At 46.6% G+C, this 24,012-nt stretch overlaps 1 protein-coding gene across 2 annotated transcripts; it reads right to left on the bottom strand.

The window, feature by feature from the left end:
* Positions 1-131: 131 nt before the first annotated feature.
* LOC125727586 (rho GTPase-activating protein 45-like) lies at positions 132-23,908 on the bottom strand. Of its 2 annotated transcripts, none has more exons than XM_049004413.1 (22): positions 23,136-23,908; positions 20,390-20,762; positions 17,806-17,949; positions 17,631-17,715; positions 15,849-15,921; positions 15,313-15,391; positions 14,905-15,039; positions 14,354-14,415; positions 14,053-14,163; positions 13,890-13,970; positions 13,640-13,807; positions 12,979-13,116; positions 12,700-12,887; positions 12,112-12,227; positions 11,927-12,025; positions 11,691-11,789; positions 11,423-11,586; positions 11,125-11,313; positions 10,916-11,053; positions 10,590-10,822; positions 9,973-10,223; positions 132-1,213 (listed from the first exon to the last, which is right to left on the bottom strand). In XM_049004413.1, exons 1-22 carry the CDS (start codon positions 23,271-23,273, stop codon positions 1,008-1,010), a joined length of 3,270 nt encoding a protein of 1,089 aa, XP_048860370.1. In that variant the 5' UTR covers positions 23,274-23,908; the 3' UTR covers positions 132-1,007. The 2 variants fall into 2 exon arrangements, with proteins under 2 accessions (XP_048860370.1, XP_048860371.1); XM_049004414.1 differs by lacking the exon at positions 132-1,213 and adding an exon at positions 7,173-9,619.
* Between the last annotated feature and the right edge of the window lie 104 nt (positions 23,909-24,012).

Below are 24,012 nucleotides of genomic sequence, written 5' to 3'. Positions count from 1 at the left end.
TTAGCTGACGGCCTCAGAATGAAAGGAGAGCAGCCTATAGGATGTAGTCAATGTTTACTTACCTTATTTGCTTATTTTATATTATATAAAATATAATATGAATATTATATTTATATTGCTTATTTGCTTCCCTGATGTACAGTATGAGCTCGCCAGACTGGTCTGAACTGGGAACCACTTGGGAATGATTAATCCATTTTTTTTAAATGATGGAAATGAGCGGAAGAATATACTGGATGACTTTTGTCCCACCTACACTAGCTGATTTGTTACACAAGCAAACTGTACCTGCCACTACCCACAGGTAGATGAAGATGCACTGAGATAAAACATCTCTTGATTCATTAATGAATTATCATGACACCAGTATGTAACTAAGACTTAGTTTGTGGTTAATTAATGCATAAGTAATAGCATAATATGTACTATATTATTTGTGCCCCGTCAAGTAAACTGTGTGGCTGGGAAGATGTATGTCAGAATGTTTCTGTTCTCAAAGGAGTATTTGTGAGATGTGTAACACTGGGATGCGTGAGTGGGCACTGTGCTTTACACCACGCCTGCCTGGCACTGCATGTTCAGTCCTTGCATTTTCCCCCAGTGTGACGTTTCTCACTGTCCAAAATCACATAGATGATCAAATGAGTGTCTGCAAACCGTCCTTGTGGTATGAATGCGTGGGGTCCTGAGAAAGGCAGGCTTCCCTTCTGGGGTGTCCTCCGTGCTGCCTGAGATCCAGGCACATTCCCCCGTCCTGAATGAATGGTTTTGGAAGATTGATGGATGGATTTGGGCATGTGGAAAAAAATTGCAAGGTGCAGAAGATAAGCAGACAGAAGAGCTATGAATGCGTAAGTCACTGGTAACTGTTAGGCAGCTCGAAAATGAGCACAGATCCTCCAATCCTGTGTCATGGAATCATCCCACGCGTCACATGGGGCCAGGCGGTGTGACTTCACACTCTCCCAAGAAGGAGGCAGGTTCTCCAGCTTCCCAATAGTCTATCGTCAGTGGGGGTTGCTGCCTGAGATGGGGGGCTGCCCAGGGAGGTCCCCGCTTCCTGTGGGGCTTGGTGGGTCACCCACAGCGCACGTCACCTTCTCCTGTCCATCCAGACTGTGAGGATCACCCTGGCTTCCTCTTCCTGCCAGTTTAGGGTCGCCGTCCGAGTCCAGGAATCGCTCACAGGAGTCCGCGCGGCCCAGAGGCTTGCCTTAAATGAGCACGATTCTGACGTTAATCCGACTGCATTACCAGCACAGCCAACAAGAGGCGCTGCATCACATTACAACAAATACTCCCCATGTTGTTCTAGGGTTTCTTTGGTAAATTACACTGCTTGGGGTTAGCAGATGGCTACACGGGTACAATGAGCAGGACATGATGAGTCACTCCAGCAGCCCTTCAGCATCTGCCGCTGACCCGCGTATCCCATTTCCCATCATCAATCAAAGAGCCTGACCAATGTGCATTATTAGTGTCATCGAAATGTGACACTTCATACCCACTGAAAAATGGCAGGTTACGTGGCAGGATGTAAGTGGGACATTTGCCCTTAAATCTCACCACATGGATCTGTGTTAGTGACGCGACTGTGGATCGGGGAGGTGGGCTGACTCGAGTCACCAGATCCGACCGGAAAGACGAAGCTGTAGAAGACCACGAGCATCTTCACGATGCGGGCCTGGTGGGGGTAGTCGACCAGCGAGGACAGCGTAATCGTGGTCCCAGTCTACTAGCAGCTTGTGGACTTTTGCCCGTTTTAGATGTTAATTCTTCATTAAAATAGTTTGACTTGGTCCAATGGATTTTTAATACAAACAATTACCACACAAAGCTGCTAGTAGACCGTGGGAAAATAATTTTTCTATTTTCTTGCTGCCATCTCGTGGCCAAAAGCAGGTATTGAAATTTCGGCAAGAAATCATTTGTTTTCAAACTGCAGTACCTATTTTTGGCCACGAGATGGAGGCAAGAAAATAGAAAAATTATTTTCCCACGGTCTACAAGCAGCTTTTAGATGTTATTTCTTAATTAAAATAATTTGACTTGGTCCAATGTATTTTTAATACAAACAATTAACACACAAAGCTGCTAGTAGACCGTGGGAAAATAATTTTTCTATTTTCTTGCTGCCATCTCGTGGCCAAAAGCAGGTATTGCAATTTCGGCAAGAAATCATTTGTTTTCAAACTGCAGTACCTATTTTTGGCCACGAGATGGAGGCAAGAAAATAGAAAAATTATTTTCCCACGGTCTACAAGCAGCTTTTAGATGTTATTTCTTAATTAAAATAATTTGACTTGGTCCAATGTATTTTTAATACAAACAATTAACACACAAAGCTGCTAGTAGACCGTGGGAAAATAATTTTTCTATTTTCTTGCTGCCATCTCGTGGCCAAAAGCAGGTATTGCAATTTCGGCAAGAAATCATTTGTTTTCAAACTGCAGTACCTATTTTTGGCCACGAGATGGAGGCAAGAAAATAGAAAAATTATTTTCCCACGGTCTACAAGCAGCTTTTAGATGTTATTTCTTAATTAAAATAATTTGACTTGGTCCAATGTATTTTTAATACAAACAATTAACACACAAAGCTGCTAGTAGACCGTGGGAAAATAATTTTTCTATTTTCTTGCTGCCATCTCGTGGCCAAAAGTAGGTATTGCAATTTCGGCAAGAAATCATTTGTTTTCAAACTGCAGTACCTATTTTTGGCCACGAGATGGAGGCAAGAAAATAGAAAAATTATTTTCCCACGGTCTACAAGCAGCTTTTAGATGTTATTTCTTAATTAAAATAATTTGACTTGGTCCAATGTATTTTTAATACAAACAATTAACACACAAAGCTGCTAGTAGACCGTGGGAAAATAATTTTTCTATTTTCTTGCTGCCATCTCGTGGCCAAAAGCAGGTATTGCAATTTCGGCAAGAAATCATTTGTTTTCAAACTGCAGTACCTATTTTTGGCCACGAGATGGAGGCAAGAAAATAGAAAAATTATTTTCCCACGGTCTACAAGCAGCTTTTAGATGTTATTTCTTAATTAAAATAATTTGACTTGGTCCAATGTATTTTTAATACAAACAATTAACACACAAAGCTGCTAGTAGACCGTGGGAAAATAATTTTTCTATTTTCTTGCTGCCATCTCGTGGCCAAAAGTAGGTATTGCAATTTCGGCAAGAAATCATTTGTTTTCAAACTGCAGTACCTATTTTTGGCCACGAGATGGAGGCAAGAAAATAGAAAAATTATTTTCCCACGGTCTACAAGCAGCTTTTAGATGTTATTTCTTAATTAAAATAATTTGACTTGGTCCAATGTATTTTTAATACAAACAATTAACACACAAAGCTGCTAGTAGACCGTGGGAAAATAATTTTTCTATTTTCTTGCTGCCATCTCGTGGCCAAAAGTAGGTATTGCAATTTCGGCAAGAAATCATTTGTTTTCAAACTGCAGTACCTATTTTTGGCCACGAGATGGAGGCAAGAAAATAGAAAAATTATTTTCCCACGGTCTACAAGCAGCTTTTAGATGTTATTTCTTAATTAAAATAATTTGACTTGGTCCAATGTATTTTTAATACAAACAATTAACACACAAAGCTGCTAGTAGACCGTGGGAAAATATTTTTTCTATTTTCTTGCTGCCATCTCGTGGCCAAAAGTAGGTATTGCAATTTCGGCAAGAAATCATTTGTTTTTAAACTGCAGTACCTATTTTTGGCCACGAGATGGCAGCAAGAAAATAGAAAAATAATTTTCCCACGGTCTATAAGCAGCTTTTAGATGTTATTTCTTAATTAAAATAATTTGACTTGGTCCAATGTATTTTTAATACAAACAATTAACACACAAAGCTGCTAGTAGACCGTGGGAAAATAATTTTTCTATTTTCTTGCTGCCATCTCGTGGCCAAAAGTAGGTATTGCAATTTCGGCAAGAAATCATTTGTTTTCAAACTGCAGTACTTATTTTTGGCCACGAGATGGCAGCAAGAAAATAGAAAAATTATTTTCCCATGGTCTACAAGCAGCTTTTAGATGTTATTTCTTAATTAAAATAATTTGCCTTGGTCCAATGTATTTTTAATGCAAACAATTACCACACAAAGCTGCTAGTAGACCGTGGGAAAATATTTTTTCTATTTTCTTGCTGCCATCTCGTGGCCAAAAGTAGGTATTGCAATTTCGGCAAGAAATCATTTGTTTTCAAACTGCAGTACTTATTTTTGGCCACGAGATGGCAGCAAGAAAATAGAAAAATTATTTTCCCATGGTCTACAAGCAGCTTTTAGATGTTATTTCTTAATTAAAATAATTTGCCTTGGTCCAATGTATTTTTAATGCAAACAATTACCACACAAAGCTGCTAGTAGACCGTGGGAAAATATTTTTTCTATTTTCTTGCTGCCATCTCGTGGCCAAAAGTAGGTATTGCAATTTCGGCAAGAAATCATTTATTTTTAAACTGCAGTACCTATTTTTGGCCACGAGATGGCACGCCGCTGCCCTTGCCCCTCGCAGAATCACCCCTTCTACTCTCCCCAAATGAAATTCTTTGGAAAGTCATTTTATATCAGCCTTTGAACGTACATTTAACTGTAAAAGCACCCCATCTGAAACAAAATAAAGGGTTTGGGGAAGGGAGGGGTGGGGTGGGGGGAGCGGGAAAGGAGGAGAATTATAATTCTTTGCAGGCCTTTGGTATTAACCCAAACACCGTAGCTGTCAGCTGCTTGCAGAGGGAGGTGCGAGGGGCAAACATTCACTGTTAATTGGCACTTTGTAAGCTCAGTGCCTTCCTTTTGTGTGGACAGGGAGAGAGACAGGGAGTGAAAGAGAGGGAGAGAGGGAGAGACAGACAGAGAGAGAGAGAGAAAGGGGAGTGAGAGACTCCATGGAGAGACACAGAGTGAAAGAGAGAGAGAGAGAGAGAAAGGGAAGTGAGAGACTCCATGGAGACACAGAGTGAAAGAGAGAGAGAGAGAGAGAGAGAGAAGGGGAGTGAGAGACTCCATGGAGAGACACAGAGTGAAAGAGAGAGAGAGAGAGAGAGAGAGAGAGAAGGGGAGTGAGAGACTCCATGGAGAGACACAGAGTGAAAGAGAGAGAGAGAGAGAGAGAGAGAGAAAGGGGAGTGAGAGACTCCATGGAGAGACACAGAGTGAAAGAGAGAGAGAGAGAGAGAGAGAGAGAGAAGGGGAGTGAGAGACTCCATGGAGAGACACAGAGTGAAAGAGAGAGAGAGAGAGAGAGAGAGAGAGAAGGGGAGTGAGAGACTCCACGGAGAGACACAGAGTGAAAGAGAGAGAGAGAGAGAGAGAGAAAGGGGAGTGAGAGACTCCATGGAGAGACACAGAGTGAAAGAGAGAGAGAGAGAGAGAGAGAGAGAGAAGGGGAGTGAGAGACTCCATGGAGAGACACAGAGTGAAAGAGAGAGAGAGAGAGAGAGAGAGAGAGAAGGGGAGGGGAGACATACAGGGAACATGGGGGTAGGCTGGGGGGGGGATGTGGGCGCTCTTGTTCTTGTGAGTTTGTTGGTCCTCGTTGAATGTTCACTGTTCACTTATCCTCCCTTAACTGGACTTCCTCTGTATGAGTGAGGCTCACATGTACCCCCATCCAAAGACTCAGCACCGATCTCCCTGTGCTGTCCCTGTGCACGATGTTTATTTTGAAACAGGAGTGACTCTTGTAACTGTGTCATGATGGAAGCTGAAAATGTGGAACAAAGTTCAAACATTTTTTTACCAAGAATTAATACACTATCAGCTCATTAAATGGGAACATCAAACTAGCTATTTCCAGTCTACCGTCTCCAACGATTGCGATATAGGTGTGCAACACATATTTTTTCAGCCTATTTTTAAGCACATTACCAATGTTACCAGCATGCTAATTGCCATCCATGTGCGTGTTTGTAATGTGCTTATTAATTGCACTGGGGGGACAAACAGACCATTGACCATGTGGAAGAAAACTTTGATGAGGGGACCCTGTGTCACAGCCACTGGCATAATAACACCAGCAGAGTGTTTTTAAGGATTCAAGATGGCGGTGCAAATTACTCTGTCACAGTGTGATTTATGGTACAGCGCTCAGAAATCCGTGATCCAGCAGGGCTCTGCTACAGTGCATTTAAACAAACATGCTTGTACAGTAAGCTCAGTTAATATGCTCTGTTTATACACTTTTAAATGAGAACATTTATTTCGGTATGGCCCGGCGTGGTGTCCTCAATAGAGTGGACTCCCAGGGAAAATGCAACCGTGTTGAATTTCCAAAATGCGGGACAAGCATAGCACACCCTTATTACTAAATAGCCGAATGCTATTACAACACATAATCCAATAAGCAGGTTTATTCACTGTGTCTTTTTCCCTTTTATACGCTGCTCGGCACATTTAGCAGGTCAGGGCTGAATGGAAAAAACGAATGGGTGCTGCTTTTGGGTCCCACTCCCTCCCTGCACTCATTTCAACAATAAGCCGATTCAATTCAGCGTGTTTCTCAAACATATGTAAATAACTGAGTTGCAAATCATCCTGAGTAAATCTCTTGGCAAGTGCCTCAGCAGTAATAAGAAGCATTGGATGCAGGGGGGCAGCATGGTGGTGCAGTGGTTAGCACTGTTGCCTCACACCTCATGGGACCTGGGTTCGAGTCTCCACCTGAGTCACATGTGTGTGGAGTTTGCATGTTCTCCCCATGTCGTCGTGGGGTTTCCTCCGGTTTCCCCCCACAGTCCAAAAACATGCTGAGGCTAACTGGAGTTGCTAAATTGCCTGTAGGTGTGCATGCGTGAATGAATGGTGTGTGAGTGTGCCCTGCGATGGGATGGCCCCCCATCCTGCATTGTTCCCCGCCTTGCGCCCATACTCCAGACCCCCCACGACCCAGTAGGATTAGCGGTTTGGAAAATGGATGGATGTAGGGGGGGGCAGGCTGTACGTCAGGTGTGGCAGAGATGGCAGGCTGCAGACAGCCAAGCTATTTAAGGAAATCAACACCTTCTCCTGCTCTACACACACATTCACACACATACAGGTTTGTAATTATATCTTTGTGAGGACTTTCCATTCGATTCTATGGGGAAAACTCTAATCCCAACATGACAACCTTAACCCCCCCCCAGCCTTAACCATAAATAACCAAACGAAATACAAGACTTTTGGCATTTTTACTTTTTTTTTGATCGCACTCACAGATCTTTGAAGGGACCTGAAAAATGGTCACCACAATATCAAAAAAACATTTGGTCCCCACAATGTAGCATAAACCTAAACCACACACACACACACACACACACACAGTTTTGCTGCTATGTCCAATGTAACAAAATACTTTTCCCCAGCTTCTTTTTGATTTGGTTTTACTAATTAATGGAACGATTCTAAAGTTTTAGCCTAATTTTCAAGAGGCAATTTAAAAAAATAGGATGTAGTCAATGTTTACTTACCTTATTTGCTTCCCTGATGTACAGTATGAGCTCGCCAGACTGGTCTGAACTGGGAACCACTTGGGAATGATTAATCCATTTTTTTAAATGATGGAAATGAGCAGAAGAATATACTGGATGACTTTTGTCCCACCTACACTAGCTGATTTGTTACACAAGCAAACTGTACCTGCCACTACCCACAGGCAGATGAAGATGCACGTTAAGGTGGTTCTTAGCTATGGGGAAAATTTTAAAATGGCCTTTTTTCATGCACTCATCCTTTTACCTTGTGATGCATTGTAAGTATTCCTGGCAAAAAATTTCGTAGTTTTTATATTGATTTTTAAAAGTTGCTCAGCAAGATCAAACTCTATGACTGTAAATTATCAAATTATACTAAATTTCAGCCAGACTTTCCTGAAAACAAAATGCTTACAGCAACAAAGAATTTGAAGCGTGCTAAAACATCTTATTTTGTTGTTGCATTTTAGCATAAAGGGTACTGTCTACCATCCATTGTCCTGTTTAGGGTTGCTGGGGGTTCAGAGCCTGTCCCAGATGCTATGGGTGCAAAGCAGGGAATGACCCAGGATGAGGCACCAACCCACCGCAGGGCAACCTCACACCATTCACTCACACATGCACACCTATGGGCAATTTTGCAACTCCTCATTTATGATTGTCCATACATCCCTTTTTCTTACAGCTGCTTGTCCAGCATGGGGTCCAGCTTCCAATAGCTGTAAATCATCACTGGAACCAATGAAAACACCTCATCAAAGTTCATACTGGTGAATGAGGACACACTAGTGACAGAGTCAATATCACTGGTAGAAAAATAGCCTAGCAGCATAAAATCAGTCAGTTAGCAGAGCGTGGCTTTTTCCATTTAAAGTACTTAAAGTTTGCAGTTGTATAACAAACATTCTTATTCTGCCTCCTGTGCTCCTTACTGCAGAAGAGGCCAAGACTACAGTGGTTTTACTGAGTACCTAACAATGCCTCTAGGATTATTAGGGGAAAAGACGGGATTCCCTTTGGCAGGGCATTGGGAAGATGCCAACACTTTACTTGACAGGGCACAGATACTAAGTAATAAAATAATTTACTACTGCAGTACAAATCATGAACAAATATAGTTGCTACTTGAGATAAAAGATGTGTCACAAATTAATGAACAAACATGAGATCAGTATTTCACTTGTGTTATTCATTAGTTGCTTCTTCAGTAGTTCACAGGATTTACAGAAGTACAGTAACAAATATAGTAACTGCCTGAGATAAAACATCTCTTGATTCATTAATGAATTATCATGACACTAGTATGTAACTAAGACTTAGTTTGTGGTTAATTAATGCATAAGTAATAGCATAATATGTACTATATTATTTGTGCCCCGTCAAGTAAACTGTGTGGCTGGGAAGATGTATGTCAGAATGTTTCTGTTCTCAAAGGAGTATTTGTGAGATGTGTAACACTGGGATGCGTGAGTGGGCACTGTGCTTTACACCACGCCTGCCTGGCACTGCATGTTCAGTCCTTGCATTTTCCCCCAGTGTGACGTTTCTCACTGTCCAAAATCACAGAGATGATCAAATGAGTGTCTGCAAACCGTCCTTGTGGTATGAATGCGTGGGGTCCTGAGAAAGGCAGGCTTCTCTTCTGGGGTGTCCTCCGTGCTGCCTGAGATCCAGACACATTCCCCCGTCCTGAATGAATGGTTTTGGAAGATTGATGGATGGATTTGGGCATGTGGAAAAAATTGCAAGGTGCAGAAGATAAGCAGACAGAAGAGCTATGATGCGTAAGTCACTGGTAACTGTTAGGCAGCTCGAAAATGAGCACAGATCCTCCAATCCTGTGTCATGGAATCATCCCACGCGTCACATGGGGCCAGGCGGTGTGACTTCACACTCTCCCAAGAAGGAGGCAGGTTCTCCAGCTTCCCATGAGTCTATCATCAGTGGGGGTCGCTGCCTGAGATGGGGGGCTGCCCAGGGAGGTCCCTGCTGCCTGTGGGACTTGGTGGGTCACCCACAGTGCACGTCACCTTCTCCTGTCCATCCAGACTGTGAGGATCACCCTGGCTTCCTCCTCCTGCCAGTTTAGGGTCGCCGTCCGAGTCCAGGAATCGCTCACAGGAGTCCGCGCGGCCCAGAGGCTTGCCTTAAACGAGCACGATTCTGACGTTAATCCGACTGCATTACCAGCACAGCCAACAGGAGGCGCTGCATCACATTACAACAAACACTCCCCATGTTGTTCTAGGGTTTCTTTGGTAAATTACACTGCTTGGGGTTAGCAGATGGCTGCACCGGTACAATGAGCAGGACATGATGAGTCACTCCAGCAGCCCTTCAGCATCTGCCGCTGACCCGCGTATCCCATTTCCCATCATCAATCAAAGAGCCTGACCAATGTGCATTATTAGTGTCATCGAAATGTGACACTTCATACCCACTGAAAAATGGCAGGTTACGTGGCAGGATGTAAGCGGGACATTTGCCCTTAAATCTCACCACATGGATCTGTGTTAGTGACGCGACTGTGGATCGGGGAGGTGGGCTGACTCGAGTCACCAGATCCGACCGGAAAGACGAAGCTGTAGAAGACCACAAGCATCTCCACGATGCGGGCCTGGTGTGGGTAGTCGACCAGCGAGGACAGCGTGACAGTGGTCCCAGTGGGCCGCGGCCTCATCAGCGTGGGCCCGAACACGATGCCTAGGTTGCTGGGGCTCATTTTGTTGTGCTCCTCCAACGCCGCCACCCTGAGGAAGACAGAGGAACTACATGGCATTCGGACCATGGAAGACAGTGGCCACGTACCCTGAATGGCCACTAAATTAGGCATGCCTGCTCAATAAGGCAAAGGGCCCACCCCCCAACCCCAAGCGGTGAATCATGTGACTGAAACTCAAAATATAAAGCAGACAGAGTCAGGAAGGTTAGTTCCTATTGGACTGAGCATTAGAATAAGAAAGATAAGGGATTTGACTGCTTTTGAATGCGGTGTAATCACTGGGAAAGATGAGTTCCACTAGCATCTCAGGAACAGCTGGCTCTCCTGGGATTCCCATGAGCTGCAGTGACTGGATGGAAAGATGTTTCCGGTCGGCTGCTGTGGAGATGCCCACCTTCGTAGGTGGCTTACGATGTAGCGCAGAATGGCCAAGTTAGGCCGCGGTAGCTCCTTCACCAAATCCCGCAGCTTGTCCACGAGCAGCAGGATGTCAGAGTCCGTCTCTGAGCCCAGCTCCGCCAGGCCCTTCCCAGGTTCCTCTCTGTCAGGAGCTTCTGCCTGCAGGCTCTCCTTGGCCAAACCCATCAGGCGGCTGTAGAGTTGGAACGGCATGATGGGTTCCGGTAGCTGTAAAGTTAATCGGTGGGGGGTGTTAAAACGATGCTCCTCAAGCGCGGGGGACTTCAGCAGAAGGTACCGAAAGGAGCGCTTGACACACACCTGCCGCAGGTACAGCTTGAGCACGTTGCTGACGTCATGTGGGAAGGCATGCGAGAGCTCCACCAGCTCCATGCCGTTCTCGAAGGCCTGGCAGAGCTTCTCCACACGCGTCTTCACCCCGTTCACCCTGTAGATACCCTAGAGGGGCAGAACGCATGAAGCCGGCGCGTGGGTCAGGTCGCACCCCTCAGCACCACCACCTTCCTCACCTTCATCTTCAGCGCCCTGCTCTCGATCTCCAGGATGCACTTCTTGATGATGAAGGGGACGCCCTCAGCACTGCAGTGGGCATTCTGGTTGAAGTCCCGTCCGAAGAGATGAAGGCGCCCCTGCAGCTTCCTGTGCCCACACTGGATGGCCAGGCTCTCCAGGCACTTCTTATGGCAGGCCAGCAGACACTGTGGGGGGGAGGGGCTTCTGGGTGAGCGCCACAGGTGATAGGCAGGCAGGATGGACCAATGGTGATCTACGCCTCCACGGGCACCAGCATTGGGGGCGGGAGCTCACCTCCTCACACTCCGCCCCCTGGAAGTACACGTAGCTGTCACACTCCCTGCACTTGGCCGGCGTGCGCAGCTTGCGCAGTCGGTGCGTCTGCGCAGCCTTGGACAGGCCCACATTGCGGAACGGCCCCGTTGGCGCTGCGATCTCAGGCTCGATGCCATTCATGCCTGCCAGACAGAAGCGGTTCAGACCAGGTTTCCGGCCCATTTCTGGTTCACCAGCTGAGGATCTTGCGAGAGGGATTATACTGACAGCACGACGGCGGACTCACTGTGTTCAAAAGACACAACGTTGTTTTCTTTGTCATCCAGCTCCTCTGTGGAGGACATGGTCCCACTGGAGAGGGTCCTGGGAACCATCCTGACATCCCCTGAAAACAACGGCACCGCGTTACCTCTGTCAGTGCCGGCTGACTTCCACAGAATCAAATGAAATCCCTGAGAATACAAAACGGCCGCGTACAAGGCACCAGGAAATTTGCCGTTTTGGGGTGAGTCGCCCCAGTACCTGTGCTGCTCGTGGGCGATCCCAAACTGCTGCGCTCCCCCATGCTGTCTGTGTCGTTCACTACCGTAGGCCACGATTTGTTGGGCTGGTGGCCCCGCCCTACGACGCGGAGGAGGGAGGAGGTGGTGATGATGACAGTAAAAGCCTCCTCACTGGAGGCGAACTGGAGGTTTCCCGGTCCTCACCGTATTTCTGCTTACTGCCGGCAGCGGAAACGCCTTCGCCGCGACCCGCCAGGCTCGAGGATTCAGCACTATCATGGCTCTCTGCGTTTATGCTGTCAGTGCAGGGTTTGCCAGACCTGGGGAAGGACCATGTTTCTCAGACACACAAAAAAAAACCCCCAGAAATACAATGAATACAAATACCCGTCACATCAAATTCCCGTTTATGGGTCAAAGTGAGCCTGAAGCCTGTCCCAGGAGGCAGAGGGCATGACAGGGGACACTCAGCATGGGGCGCCAGTCCATCACTGGGCACAAGACCACCCTGGAGGATACTGTACTACTATATATATATATATATATATATATATATATATATATATATATAAAATCACGACACCGGTTGCTGCAAGGCGTCTGATAAGACAATTTTCCAATACATTGTTAGTTCTCGTATACTAAATATTACATGACACAGGGACATACAAACAGTACAGAGAGAGACAGAGTACCAGTGACAGGTGTCCACTGGGACGCAGTGAGCTGTGAGCGTGACTCAGCTGCAGTGGGAACAAAAGGCTCATTATGTGAGAGGAGTGCAGCACTTACTGCATGGGGGAGACGTACGGCTCGAAGTCGTATTGCACCTCCGGCTCCTCGGCGGCCGACAGCCCTTCGACGTAGGTGGCGTATCGCAGGCCCGGCTCGTACAGCCTGCTGCTCTCACAGAGGGCCTGGTAGTGCACGGGCAGGGCCACCGTCTGCATGTGCATCATCTGGCAGTAGGACACAGTGGCCTAGGGAGGGGCGAGCCCGGGGGTCACAGGTCAGTCAGGGGAGGCCTTGGCCCCACCCATCCCCAAGCCCGGGGGGGGGGGGCGGACTCACGGATCGCAGGGCCTGATCGCTCTGCCTGATGATGTCCTGGATCAGCCGCAGCACGGTGACCTTGGTGTCCTCCAACTCCTGGTGCTGGGTTTTGGCGTCGGCGACGCAGGTGCGGTACGTGGCCTCCGCCTCCTCCGCCTGCAAGGGACGGGCGGCTGTTAAGGTGAGAATCAGCGACCTGCGGCTGCAGAGTGACGAGGAACACGCAGGTGTAACCGGCGCCGCTTAAGGAGGACTTCAAATCTCTGATGTTGTCCCCCGAACACATAGCTGCACACATACAGCCCTGAATATTACCCTCCGCACCTTACTAAGGTAAGCAGTAAGACTACTAAAGTAATGCAAAACAATTTACATTAACATTTAAACACAGCAAACAATATTCAACAAACAACAATTCAACAATGACTTGTCAGCCATGTTCTTATACCCAGTTTGTATTAAAATTGAACCAGTAAAGCGGGGTTTGCATTGTTTACTTTCTGTTTGATTCATTCTTTGATCTGAAGACACCAGACAGACAGACAGACAGACAGACACTAGACAGACAGACAGACAGACACCAGACAGACAGACAGACAAACACTAGACAGACAGACAGACAGACAGCAGACAGACAGACAGCAGACAGGCTTCCCAGTAGGCAGCGTGTGTGTGTGACCTTGCCACGCGCTTCCTCCTCATGCCTCCGCTTCCTGTCCAGCGTCTTGACCGCCGATCCGCCACCTTCCTCCTCGGCCCGGCTGGCCGCCGCCTTGGCCTTGTCGTACTCCTCACACCGCGTCTGGTACACCTGCTTGGCTTTGCGCAGGTTGCTTTCGGCCTCCGCCTGAAGGGGGCGCATATGCGTAGTTGTCACGCAGGGCGTGGGGGGGGGGGGGGCAGAGGTAGCCAGGTGGGCGTGTCCTTACCAGCTTCCTGCGGGCGCGCTGCCACACATCCTTCAGCTCCTTGCACTTCTTCTCATGATCGAACTTGCGCTGCACCAGCGGCTATGGGCGGAGACACATCCCTCATCACCATTGGTCCCGCATTGGCCACACCCCCTCCGCACATTAGCCACGCCCACCTCACCTGGATGAAGTTTTGGACATGCAGGGTCCCCGAGGCCTGCAGAACCCCCAAGCTCTGCTCCTGGTCCTGCTCCAAAGCCAGGTTGTAGGTGGACATGAATGGCATGTGTGGCTGCGGAGGACAGAGGCCGTGATGACACATGAAAATAAGACTGCCCTGTCGCCTTAGCTAAACCGGTTCCGTGTTCCGACAGTCACATGACTGCTTATAAATCCAAAGTCGCTGCTGTGGGCGATTCTACACCACGGAGGGCATCTTAGCCTGGGGTAGCTCTACTAACCAGCTAGTAAAAGGGAATTACCTGCTCAAAGCTTGGTTTACAGGCTTGGTAGATCTTCTGCAGGCCCTTGGCAAATTCCATCTCTACGTAACAAAAGGAGAAGCAACAGGAAAAACAGTCATTGACACAACCTAATATCTGCAGTCGCTTACAGTCTCACGTTCAGTATCTAGGTGCTGTAATGCACAGCCTGCTTCTGTTTTGATTGTAGTCGATACTACAATGTAAAGCAAAATATGAAAGTTTACACATTTCAATGTTTATAAACGATTATCTGCAGAATCCAGAGCTGGTGATTTTCAGTGCATGACCGCTGTGCAGTACAGCGTCCTGGCGAGTCCGCAGCAGTAAACGCACCGCATGCCTTCTCAGACATACCATGCACACTACAGGAAATCCAGAGACATTTCAGCTGACTGCATATGCCTGGGCTGTGGAAGGAAACTGTGCTATCACTGAGTTAAACTGCTGACTAACTGGGCCCAGCTGCCCCATCATGCACACTGCATGGCATTCTGGGTAGGTTTGCCTCAGTGGGGAGTTTCCATCATGATGGATTTCAAACTACCCACCCAGAGCTGATCTTTTCTCCACGTAGCCAATCACGTCTTTCATGCACTTGGAGAGCCCCTTGGCATAGCTCAGGGCGGACTCCACCCCCCCCTCGCTGTGCTGCAGCACGATGTCCACCTCCTCGGCGCTCAGGGCTGTGGGACACACACACACGGGCTTGCAGTGACCTACGGTGCACCCTGGAACAGGTCCATCGGTACTCAGGTCCTCACTGCATCTCAACCAGCCAATCAGGTTTGGAGTCTGGAAATTATGGCCCAAAGCCCCTCCCACCCTTTCTCAGTGATTCAGAGGAGGAGAGGGACATGTGACCGTGTAGAAGGAGGGATAGAGAGAGAATAAGAGAAGGAATTGAATGGACCCACACCAAAAGCGAGAGAGGGAAAGTGAAAAAAGAAGGTTCCTACTGGTATGTGGAGGGTCGTTCGGACTTAACGTTGAGTTTGGCCCCTTGCCCGACACGGATCCGTACAGGTTCTCCAAAGACTGCAGGGGTGACAGACAATGACTTCAGGACAGAGGAAGCAGGTCAGCATTTTGGTATCTCAGGAGCTACAGAGCTGAATATAATGTCAACATCATTAATGCATCATTCTCAACTCCAATAGTCAGGACATCAGGATGTTTTAATAGAATACAGAGTCACACAGTAAACGTGTGTGAATATACAGTCACACAGTAGATGCGTTCAGTGCTTCTGGGTTAATGTAGAATGGTAATACTTCAAATTTCTAATTATTTTTTGTCATATTTATATGGGGTATAACAGAATTTCCCAAGCAGAGCTTCTGTGTCCCCCTGCCTTCCCCCCCAGCAGTCACTGGGATTCGGCACTGAAGCCTCTTATCTTCAAACTGCCTGACACTGCCAGGAAACCGCATGCGTGCAAACGGCCAGTCTGGTGTGCTGCGTCGCCATGCCGACGGCAGAAACACCAACTCACCCTGCTCCTCTCGGAAGGCAGTAGGGAGAGCAGGGTGCTGCTGTCCACCTCACCCATCAGCAACTCTGACACACTGCAGCGGGCAAGGAGAGAGAAATAAGGAATGAAGGCCAACGGGGAAGCAGACAGGGAGAGGAAGAGGGGGAAGAGAGGGAGATGAGAAGCTATAGAAATCATTAAGGCTGAGCCAGGCATCACGCCGCTGACAGCACATCAGTGTTTTGCACGAAATGTACAAAATACCTTATATTCAACCGGGCCAGACCAGCTTTGAAAGATCCTGGCTGACATGAGATCAAAGAACCACAGTCATTCAGTCTTAGGAAGACTCCCTGAGTGAGAGTGGCACGCTAACAGACCCCTCCGGCCAGTCTGACCTCTGACCCCAGCGCTCAGCTGACTGTCTACCAGCCCCTGCTTACATGCCCCCTCCCTCCGCTGCCCCACATCTTATTTCCCTCATGCAGATCCAGTGCAACACCCTTCTACTCTCCGTTGAGCTTCTGCCGTTGGCACATCTCATCCTGCAGCCACCTCATTATTATGTGCCCAAATCCTATGATAATTATGGTAAAAATCCGCCTATTGACAGACGCAAGTAGTAATTAAGCACATTTAATCTTGGGCACGGGAATATCTTAAACAATCCTGCTCTCAATGGCTCTTTACCCTAAACAGTATGTGTGCCGTGATAATTTAAGAGGGGTTAGGCTGCTAGTAACCAAACAACATAATCAGGAATAACAGCTAAATAATAACGGTTAAATGATTTAGGAACAGATAAAAAAGGAAGAGTGACATACACAGAAACATAAGCAGAGAGTAGCTGTGAGTCACAGCCGTGTACGTACACGTTACAGAGTCACTGACGCCATGAATGAAGTGTGACATCGCCTGTAAGGGACACACACACTGCAGCACACAAATCCCTGTCACTCTCACCTATTATTATGCTGACACTCACCACAATTCAGTACACAGTCCCACACACCTCGAAAGAGCATCATCAGCTGTTTTTTTTAAATATTATATATATACACACACACACACACTTTTAAAAAAAGATTTGTGAGGTCCATTTCCCCTAAAACGTTAAAAAAAGAGCTTGCTCATGTTTACAGACATAAACCGAGAAATCTGAGAAAGGCTTGATAAGCATCAGCAGACGGTCAGGTGATTTCTAATAAGGTGCCTAAGTGACTGCAAGGCTTCCTGTTTCTGCTTACTTCGCGGCATGGCCCACTTCCTGTTTACTCTCTGCTGCAGGCAGAGTGGGGACTCTCTTTCGATGGTGTGTGACTATTCGGTGGCTTTCTCTGCTGTTTAGGGGATGGGGGGGGGGGGGGTAGGGGGCCTCGTGCCGCCAGCTGGGTGACTGGCTGAGCAGAGGTATTAGTTACGGGGCGGTTCCAGTTTGCTTCGGTTTTCCACTGCAGGCGGGCCGGCTCCCGAAAGGCGTAGCAGGGTTTGGAGAGTGACAGTAACGTAAAACCGAAGAGAGGCGCTTATGTACTGGGTACATCATGATTTACTGTGTGCTAATTTCCCAATTTTCTAGCACATCTGTGAGAATCACCGTGTTATGCTAGCATCAAATGCTAGCTTAATTAGCTAATTCATGCAACTCAGTTCTTGGTGGCAGCGGAAAAAGCGCAAATAGGCACAGGAACTTATACTCATAGAAATCCATCCATCCATCCATCAGATCTGGTCCCCTGTACTTAGTATCTAACTTCCTATAAACCCCACACTGCTTTTTGGGAGCCCCACGGAGACAACCACCTGCTGCTGAAAGCCACGGCGATCATCTCCACAGCCTTCTCAAAGTCCTTCTTCTCCAAGTCGCTGCAGCCTTCATAGTGGAACCCTGAAAGCAGACAGATGCAGGCCGGTGCTGAGCATCACGTTCCCATTTACGCAACATCCCTCTCACTGGCTCTGGCTGCACTCAGCCTACCTTTGACCTTGGAGATGAGCCTGCCAGCTGCAGTGAGGGTCTCCACTGTGTTGAGGAGGGGGTATGCACCAAAAACCTGCCTCAGGATCCGCAGCACCTCCCCCAGACACTCGTGAGCCAGGGCCTGCCGGTTCTCCCGCTCATCTGCGGGCAAATCAGGGCAGAGAGGAGGCCGTGAGCCGCGAGAGGCTGCTACGAATCGTGGGACACAACCGGCACCGGCATCGCTTGTGGGTCTCCAGAGGCATCCGCTTGCACTGCGGAGCTGCGACTACAAACTTAGACACAGAGCTTGGAACCCACACGCAACCAACAGCTGTGCATTTCCTGCGACAGCTCTGCAGCTTGCTCCTCTTGCTTCTTTATTCTTTTCAGGTGACAGGGCAGCCTCACACATCTCTGCTCCGCTTGTGTCTAACTGAAAACAGGCTACTCTCAGACTCCCCCCCCCATACCACTCAGGAGGCAGCTTATATGCAAAAAGTGTCCTAGGCTATATCGCGGGGGAAACCACGGTGCCCCCCTACTTCTGGAAAAATTTAACTTATTAAATCTGGATGATCAATCCATCAGTGCAATATACCCCCACCCCCCGCAAATCTCACTGTCAGCATCACCCTCCCCATTGGAAAGTTTTGCCAACGGTGCGGGAAATCGCAGATTACTGTTTCATTGTTTTTAATCGTTCCACTTTCATCTCCAAGAATCTGCTCCATCAGCCTAGGGCCCCCAGGGACAGTAACCCCCCCCCTCCAGCCTGAGTCCTCAGGGAGTCTGCAGGTCGGCACCATGAGCTCCTGTTTAAAGCGACACTGTATAACGGTGCTGATAACTGGAAAACATCGGTTATCAATGGTACATATGGGATTCATTGATGGATGTGAAATATCTTTGCAAACAGGTCCAATTATCTGAATTAGTTGTGAGATATTCAACCAGGTGTTTTGTTTTAGCATCACACAACTTTCCAGTCTTTTGCTGTCCCAACTATTTTGAAATGTCACTGGCATCAAATTCAAATTGAGCATATATTTGTCATAAAACAATAAAATTTCAACATCTGGTAGAATTTCTTTGTTCTATTTTCAATTACATATGGGTTTATATGGTTTGCAAATCATTGCATTGTTTTATTTACATATTACACAACTTTTTCGGAAATGGGGCCTTTTCTTAATAACCTTCTCGCAATTCCATAGTGCTACTTCCACCCGTTTGCATTAGCTGGCTGCTCGTAGGGGGACATGCCAAATTATTGCAAATTCTGCTATATAAACAACGCAATTACAACGAGAAAAAGTAAGAGATTATACAGCCTAATAATTATTCGAGATTATTAATAGTTGAGCTGTTTCGTATTTCATTCTTCATTCCCACAATTCAAATCGTCATGAAGTTGTACCATGATTCATCATCGTACTACAGGATGTTACATGCCTAACGTTAAAAAACAGCTCGGAGCCGATTTAACTTGAACTCAGAGCACACATAGAAAGGCATATTTCACATTCAGCATTCATGTTACTTCATCTGGCCCCTGGGACACAATGAGGTGGCCCGATTTAAAACACAGCCCTCACAGTACAACCCCCCCCCCAAATAAATGTACACTAATTAAATAAAATAGCTCATTAATTTTCAAAAACATCCATCAAAATGTGACATGGCATCTACTGCTGCCTAGGACACTAGGACCCAGGGGATTACTATGGCTTTCTACATCTCACTGGGGGCGGAGCCCCCTATGGGTCAGATCCTAGAATCGCCACACAAATGAAACACAACAGTAGCATTGATGTCATGCCTCAAAATCGCAACAGGCATATTAGGAACTAGGAAGTCGGGTCATTAGTTTAGCGTATTAGCCCCCCGTGACGCTGTTGGCGATGCAAGTTCGACCCCTGGGCAGCACCCTGCCCGACACACATGCCTCGTTTAACATGCAGCACGTGGCAAACAGAACACTGGGGCTGATGACGAATTTCGTAGAAAAGCACGGCGTTTTCTAAAAGCTGCCAGGGTTTCCTGCAGGAGTGTGGTTTTGCTGCAGAAGCACTTCTGCGTGAGGGGGAAGGTCGCGGAACATCGGCCTGCCCTCAGTCTGACGCGCCGCATGCGGTTCGGACGAAATCGCACATCCTTCGTGTTTATGTAAAAAGGTCTCACACCATGTGGTGTTAGGGTTAGGGCGACCATGGGTCCTCTTTTTGGGAACCTAACAAAGCCAGAAATATCTGAGATTTCACTTCGTTTCATGATGACGTTTGCTCTCTACAGTCACAATACATCCTGTGTATTTGCCTTTGTTCTGACATCTCTCTTTGCGGCCCTGGATGTTTTCATGTCGCAATTGTGCTCCTTGAATAGTCCTATTAGGTTCCTGCTTTATTATGAGTCATTCCTTGCCTCCCTTACAGTCATTTGCCTCACTTGTATGGCGCTTTGGACAAAATCATCCGTTAACTAAAAGTAAATGTAGAGTTTAACAGTGGGGACTACAACCTGGTCCCCTGACGGCAGTTAGCCACTACGCTGACAGGATGGGGAAGACGAGCAGGGAGACGGGCGAGCGTGTGCGTCTCACCTTCTGCCAGCACCACGTCCTTCAGCTTCTCCACGGCCTCTGCGAAGCTCGCCACCTCCTGGAGCAGCGTGGGGATGTCCTCCGCCTCGATTGCCGGCCCCTCACCACAGTCTGGGGGGACGTCCTGAGCGGCGGCGGCTCTTCTGAGGCCTTTGCTGAAAACCCAGGACTGCACGGGGAAGCCGGCGGTGCTGGATTGGTGGCAGGTGGAGGAACGCCTGAGGGTGGCCATGGGGGAAGCGCTCCCGGACAGCCGGGCATGCTGGGTCACGGGGGTCCCCGGGCAGGAGGGGGAGGGGTTCGGGTGGCTGGAGGGGGAAGCGTCGAGGGGATCCAGCCCATCCTGGGGAGGCTGTTCCTGGAGAACTGACAGCTGCGAAAAACAGTGGAGAGGGAGGGGGAATGAGTCACACAGTCGATCGAAATACTGCTGGGCGAACTGGTGAAACTGTCCATGGTGTCTGAGTGTTAGTGCGAGTTTGGGGCGTCACCACACGCCCCTTTTTGCTTTATAGCAGGGCTCTTCAAATCTGGCTCCCCATATCAAATCCAGGCCATGTTTTCAGTTCTCCCAGGTAATTAGTTTAATAATTACTGATTCTGATTGGCCACAGAGGCTTCACACCTGACTCACAGGTAAAGGAAGGCTGGGAAATGAGCCGTGTTCAGTCCTTGAGGACCGTGAATTGAATAGCTCTGGTCTATACAATTGCGATAGTTCCAATAAATTGTGTCTATTTTTAAAAACAATATATAGACATTCACAGTGAAAAGAAGATCTCCTGAAAACAGCTGTGGTGACACAGTGGTTAGCCCTGCTGCCTTACAGCAGGAAGGTCCGGGGTTTGATCCCAGGTCCTTTCTGTGGGAAGCGTGCACACAGAGAGTGTGCAAGGTAGGCTGATCGGTGTGCCTAAATTAGCCCTGTAGTTCCGTGAGTGTTGGCATCTGCCCAGGATAATTAAGTTGTATTATTTGAATCTATCTAAATTGTTGATTTTCACTCTGTGGTAGTTAATCAGTTTTTTTAATACCATTTGTGTCTGTTATACAAGTATTTCATCGAATCCATGGGAAGAGTTACAGAGATAAAAAATGTAAAAGGTAGCAAAAAATTGTGAGAAATTTACATTTTATCATACAAATTGATTGTGTATAGGGGGGGTACATGGAATGTATTTGAGTTTTGTGCTATTTGATCTTAAAAGTCTTACAGCGATACAATTTTTGGTTATCTATTTGGGGAATAATCATTAAATCAGAGCAACAAATGACAATTTTAATATACCTAAAGGTTAAAGGTGATGTCAATTGCTCTACAGCTCCCACTTGCCGGATAAGATGGATGCATGGATGTACGCTAAAAATCAGCCCATCGGAAAGGATGCAAAATACAGCACTGCTTGTGGTTGAGAAACTGCAGCACGGAAGAGGGCGCTTAAGACCACGTAGTTAAAACCTGAAAATGGTTGTTTCCGTTCCCCAGTGTTGTGCGCATGAGCAGACCACTTAACCTGAAAAGCGCTATTCCAACGTCCAACAGAATAACGGAATGAGGATTTGGATTAAAATTCGTCAGCCGAGGAACGAAATGTTATGAAAGACTAACGAGGGATTTTAGAGAGCAATATTATAATAAGTATTTAAGTGTACTATAAGTATACTTTTTCTAAACTTAAAATTAGTAAATATATTCTCAGTAAACTTCTTACGTACTTAACAGAGATATGCTAAACAAAGTCTGATTTAAGTATACCTGGCTTAAACTGACATGTATTGAGAAAAGTCTAGTTTATATGTAAAATGTATTTTATGTTTAATTGTGGCATTCAAAACAATATTTATAAATTTTGAGTGACTAAGAGAAAAAACTAAGTATGTTTTGCAATTTTTTATTAGTGTAATCTACATATAGTCATATCGCTATTGTGCTGTTTGTAGCAATTTTACACTTAAAATATATAAACTAAAAGTGCGCCAATTTAGTCCCAAAAAAGTATACTTAACAAACTGAACTTTAAGTATGGTTTTTATATATACATATTATAAATGGGGGGCGGCATGGTGGTGCAGTGGTTAACACTGTCACCTCACAGCACGCCTGGGTTACATGTGTGCGGAGTTTGCATGTTCGCAACAAGATTTTATATATATATATATATATATATATATATATATATATATATATATATATATAAATAAATAAAAGTAATATGAAATAAGTCAAGAATAATAAATAAACATAAGCCAAACTCGGTACTAAGTGGATAAGGTCAATATAATATATGTGCAAGTATCTAACGAATTAATAATAAATGATGTTGGGGTGGAAGCGCGTCGCCTTGTGCAATGTGACAGGAAGACGCTGCTGTCGCGAGAAGCTTCCGCAAAACGCCCAACAACCGTGCCGGACCGCGTTAGTGTGCGGGAAGTGGCGGGGGGATGCGGCTCTTGCGGCGGGGGGGGGGCAAACGGCCACCTGCCCAGGCCAGCCTCGCCGTGACCCTATGCACATATATCCTTATACTCTATACAGTAAAAAATAAAGAAAAAAAGTTTATCCGCGCATGCAAAATTTTGTTCATTCAACGGGGATGTAAGGGTGTGGCATGAAAACAGAACATCTGTTTTTATTAAAAGGTGAACATCTGCCAAGAAAATCACCAGGGATTACAACGGAAATACATAAGATCAAGCAATAACGCACTAATAAAATGAAGCGCTCCAAAGTGTTACGGACGCCTACCTGCTTGAGCCACACGTTGGGTTTATTCGGCAGGATGTCCAGCTTGCTTTTCCCCTTAGGATCGCTCTTCTTGCTCCTGTAGTCTGTAACTGAGTACGGACTATAGCTCGATTTGCCCCCCACCCCACGTTTCAGCATGGCGGTTAATTCACACTGCGTTTCTGCCAAGTAACAAGTTAATCAGGACGAGGTGAAGTGCCTCATAGCAACTGGGCTCGGAGTCCGGAACAAAGGTACCGCCACCGGTCCGTCTCAGCGCCGGACTACAGCAACTACCGAAAGGGCATCGCTTCTATGTAAACGCGGCCCATCACTGAGAATTACCCTACTAGTTTCAACAAAATACTCATTTGCTATACAACGACATGCGACCTAGAAACCAGCGAAGAGACTCGGAAATAAATCGTCTTACACCCCAGTTGCTCATAAGGGGGAAGGAAGGAGAGAGAGATGAGTGCTACTTAAATGACGGGTTGCGGGTTTCCTGCTCCGCTCTTGAACAACACGGGCAAGCGTGTGGCATTGATCGGCCCCAACCGGACTTTTAATGGCATTATTATTAATAATCATTTAGCATGCACCACCCAATAAGACCCAAAGTTGTAGATTTGGCGGCCCAGATACATTTGTTATTCACCTGCAGCGCAAAACCTTCTTCCTTATCTACCAGACAAGAGGTTTGCATGGAATCTACATTTCTTTTAGTTTGTAAGCTTTTACAAGCAGGCATTCAAGAGGTGGCAGGAAACAAATTAGTGGTAGAGTACCGAAGTGCAATCGGACGCTATTTATTGGTGATTTAATAAATTTGACCGATCGTTTTGTTAGGTGTAAGAGGGTCAACTCAGAGCCGTTCAGAAGTGTTCACTCTTTATGC

The sequence above is a fragment of the Brienomyrus brachyistius genome, unplaced genomic scaffold (assembly GCF_023856365.1).
Source record: "Brienomyrus brachyistius isolate T26 unplaced genomic scaffold, BBRACH_0.4 scaffold104, whole genome shotgun sequence".
In the NCBI taxonomy this organism is placed as follows: domain Eukaryota; kingdom Metazoa; phylum Chordata; class Actinopteri; order Osteoglossiformes; family Mormyridae; genus Brienomyrus; species Brienomyrus brachyistius.
The sequence above is the reverse complement of the archived record's forward strand: the minus strand, read 5'-3'. Positions and strand labels throughout refer to the sequence as shown.

What these genes read in the sequence shown, in the direction of transcription:
- LOC125727586 (XM_049004413.1), bottom strand. Translation starts at nt 23,273, where the DNA reads ATGCTGAAACGTGGGGTGGGGGGCAAATCGAGCTATAGTCCGTACTCA. An exon ending in GGACGTGGTGCTGGCAGAAG is followed by an intron (nt 17,950 to 20,389) that starts GTGAGACGCACA and finishes ATTTGCCCGCAG; the next exon opens with ATGAGCGGGAGAACCGGCAG. An exon ending in ATGTCCAAAACTTCATCCAG is followed by an intron (nt 13,971 to 14,052) that starts GTGAGGTGGGCG and finishes CTCCGCCCATAG; the next exon opens with CCGCTGGTGCAGCGCAAGTT.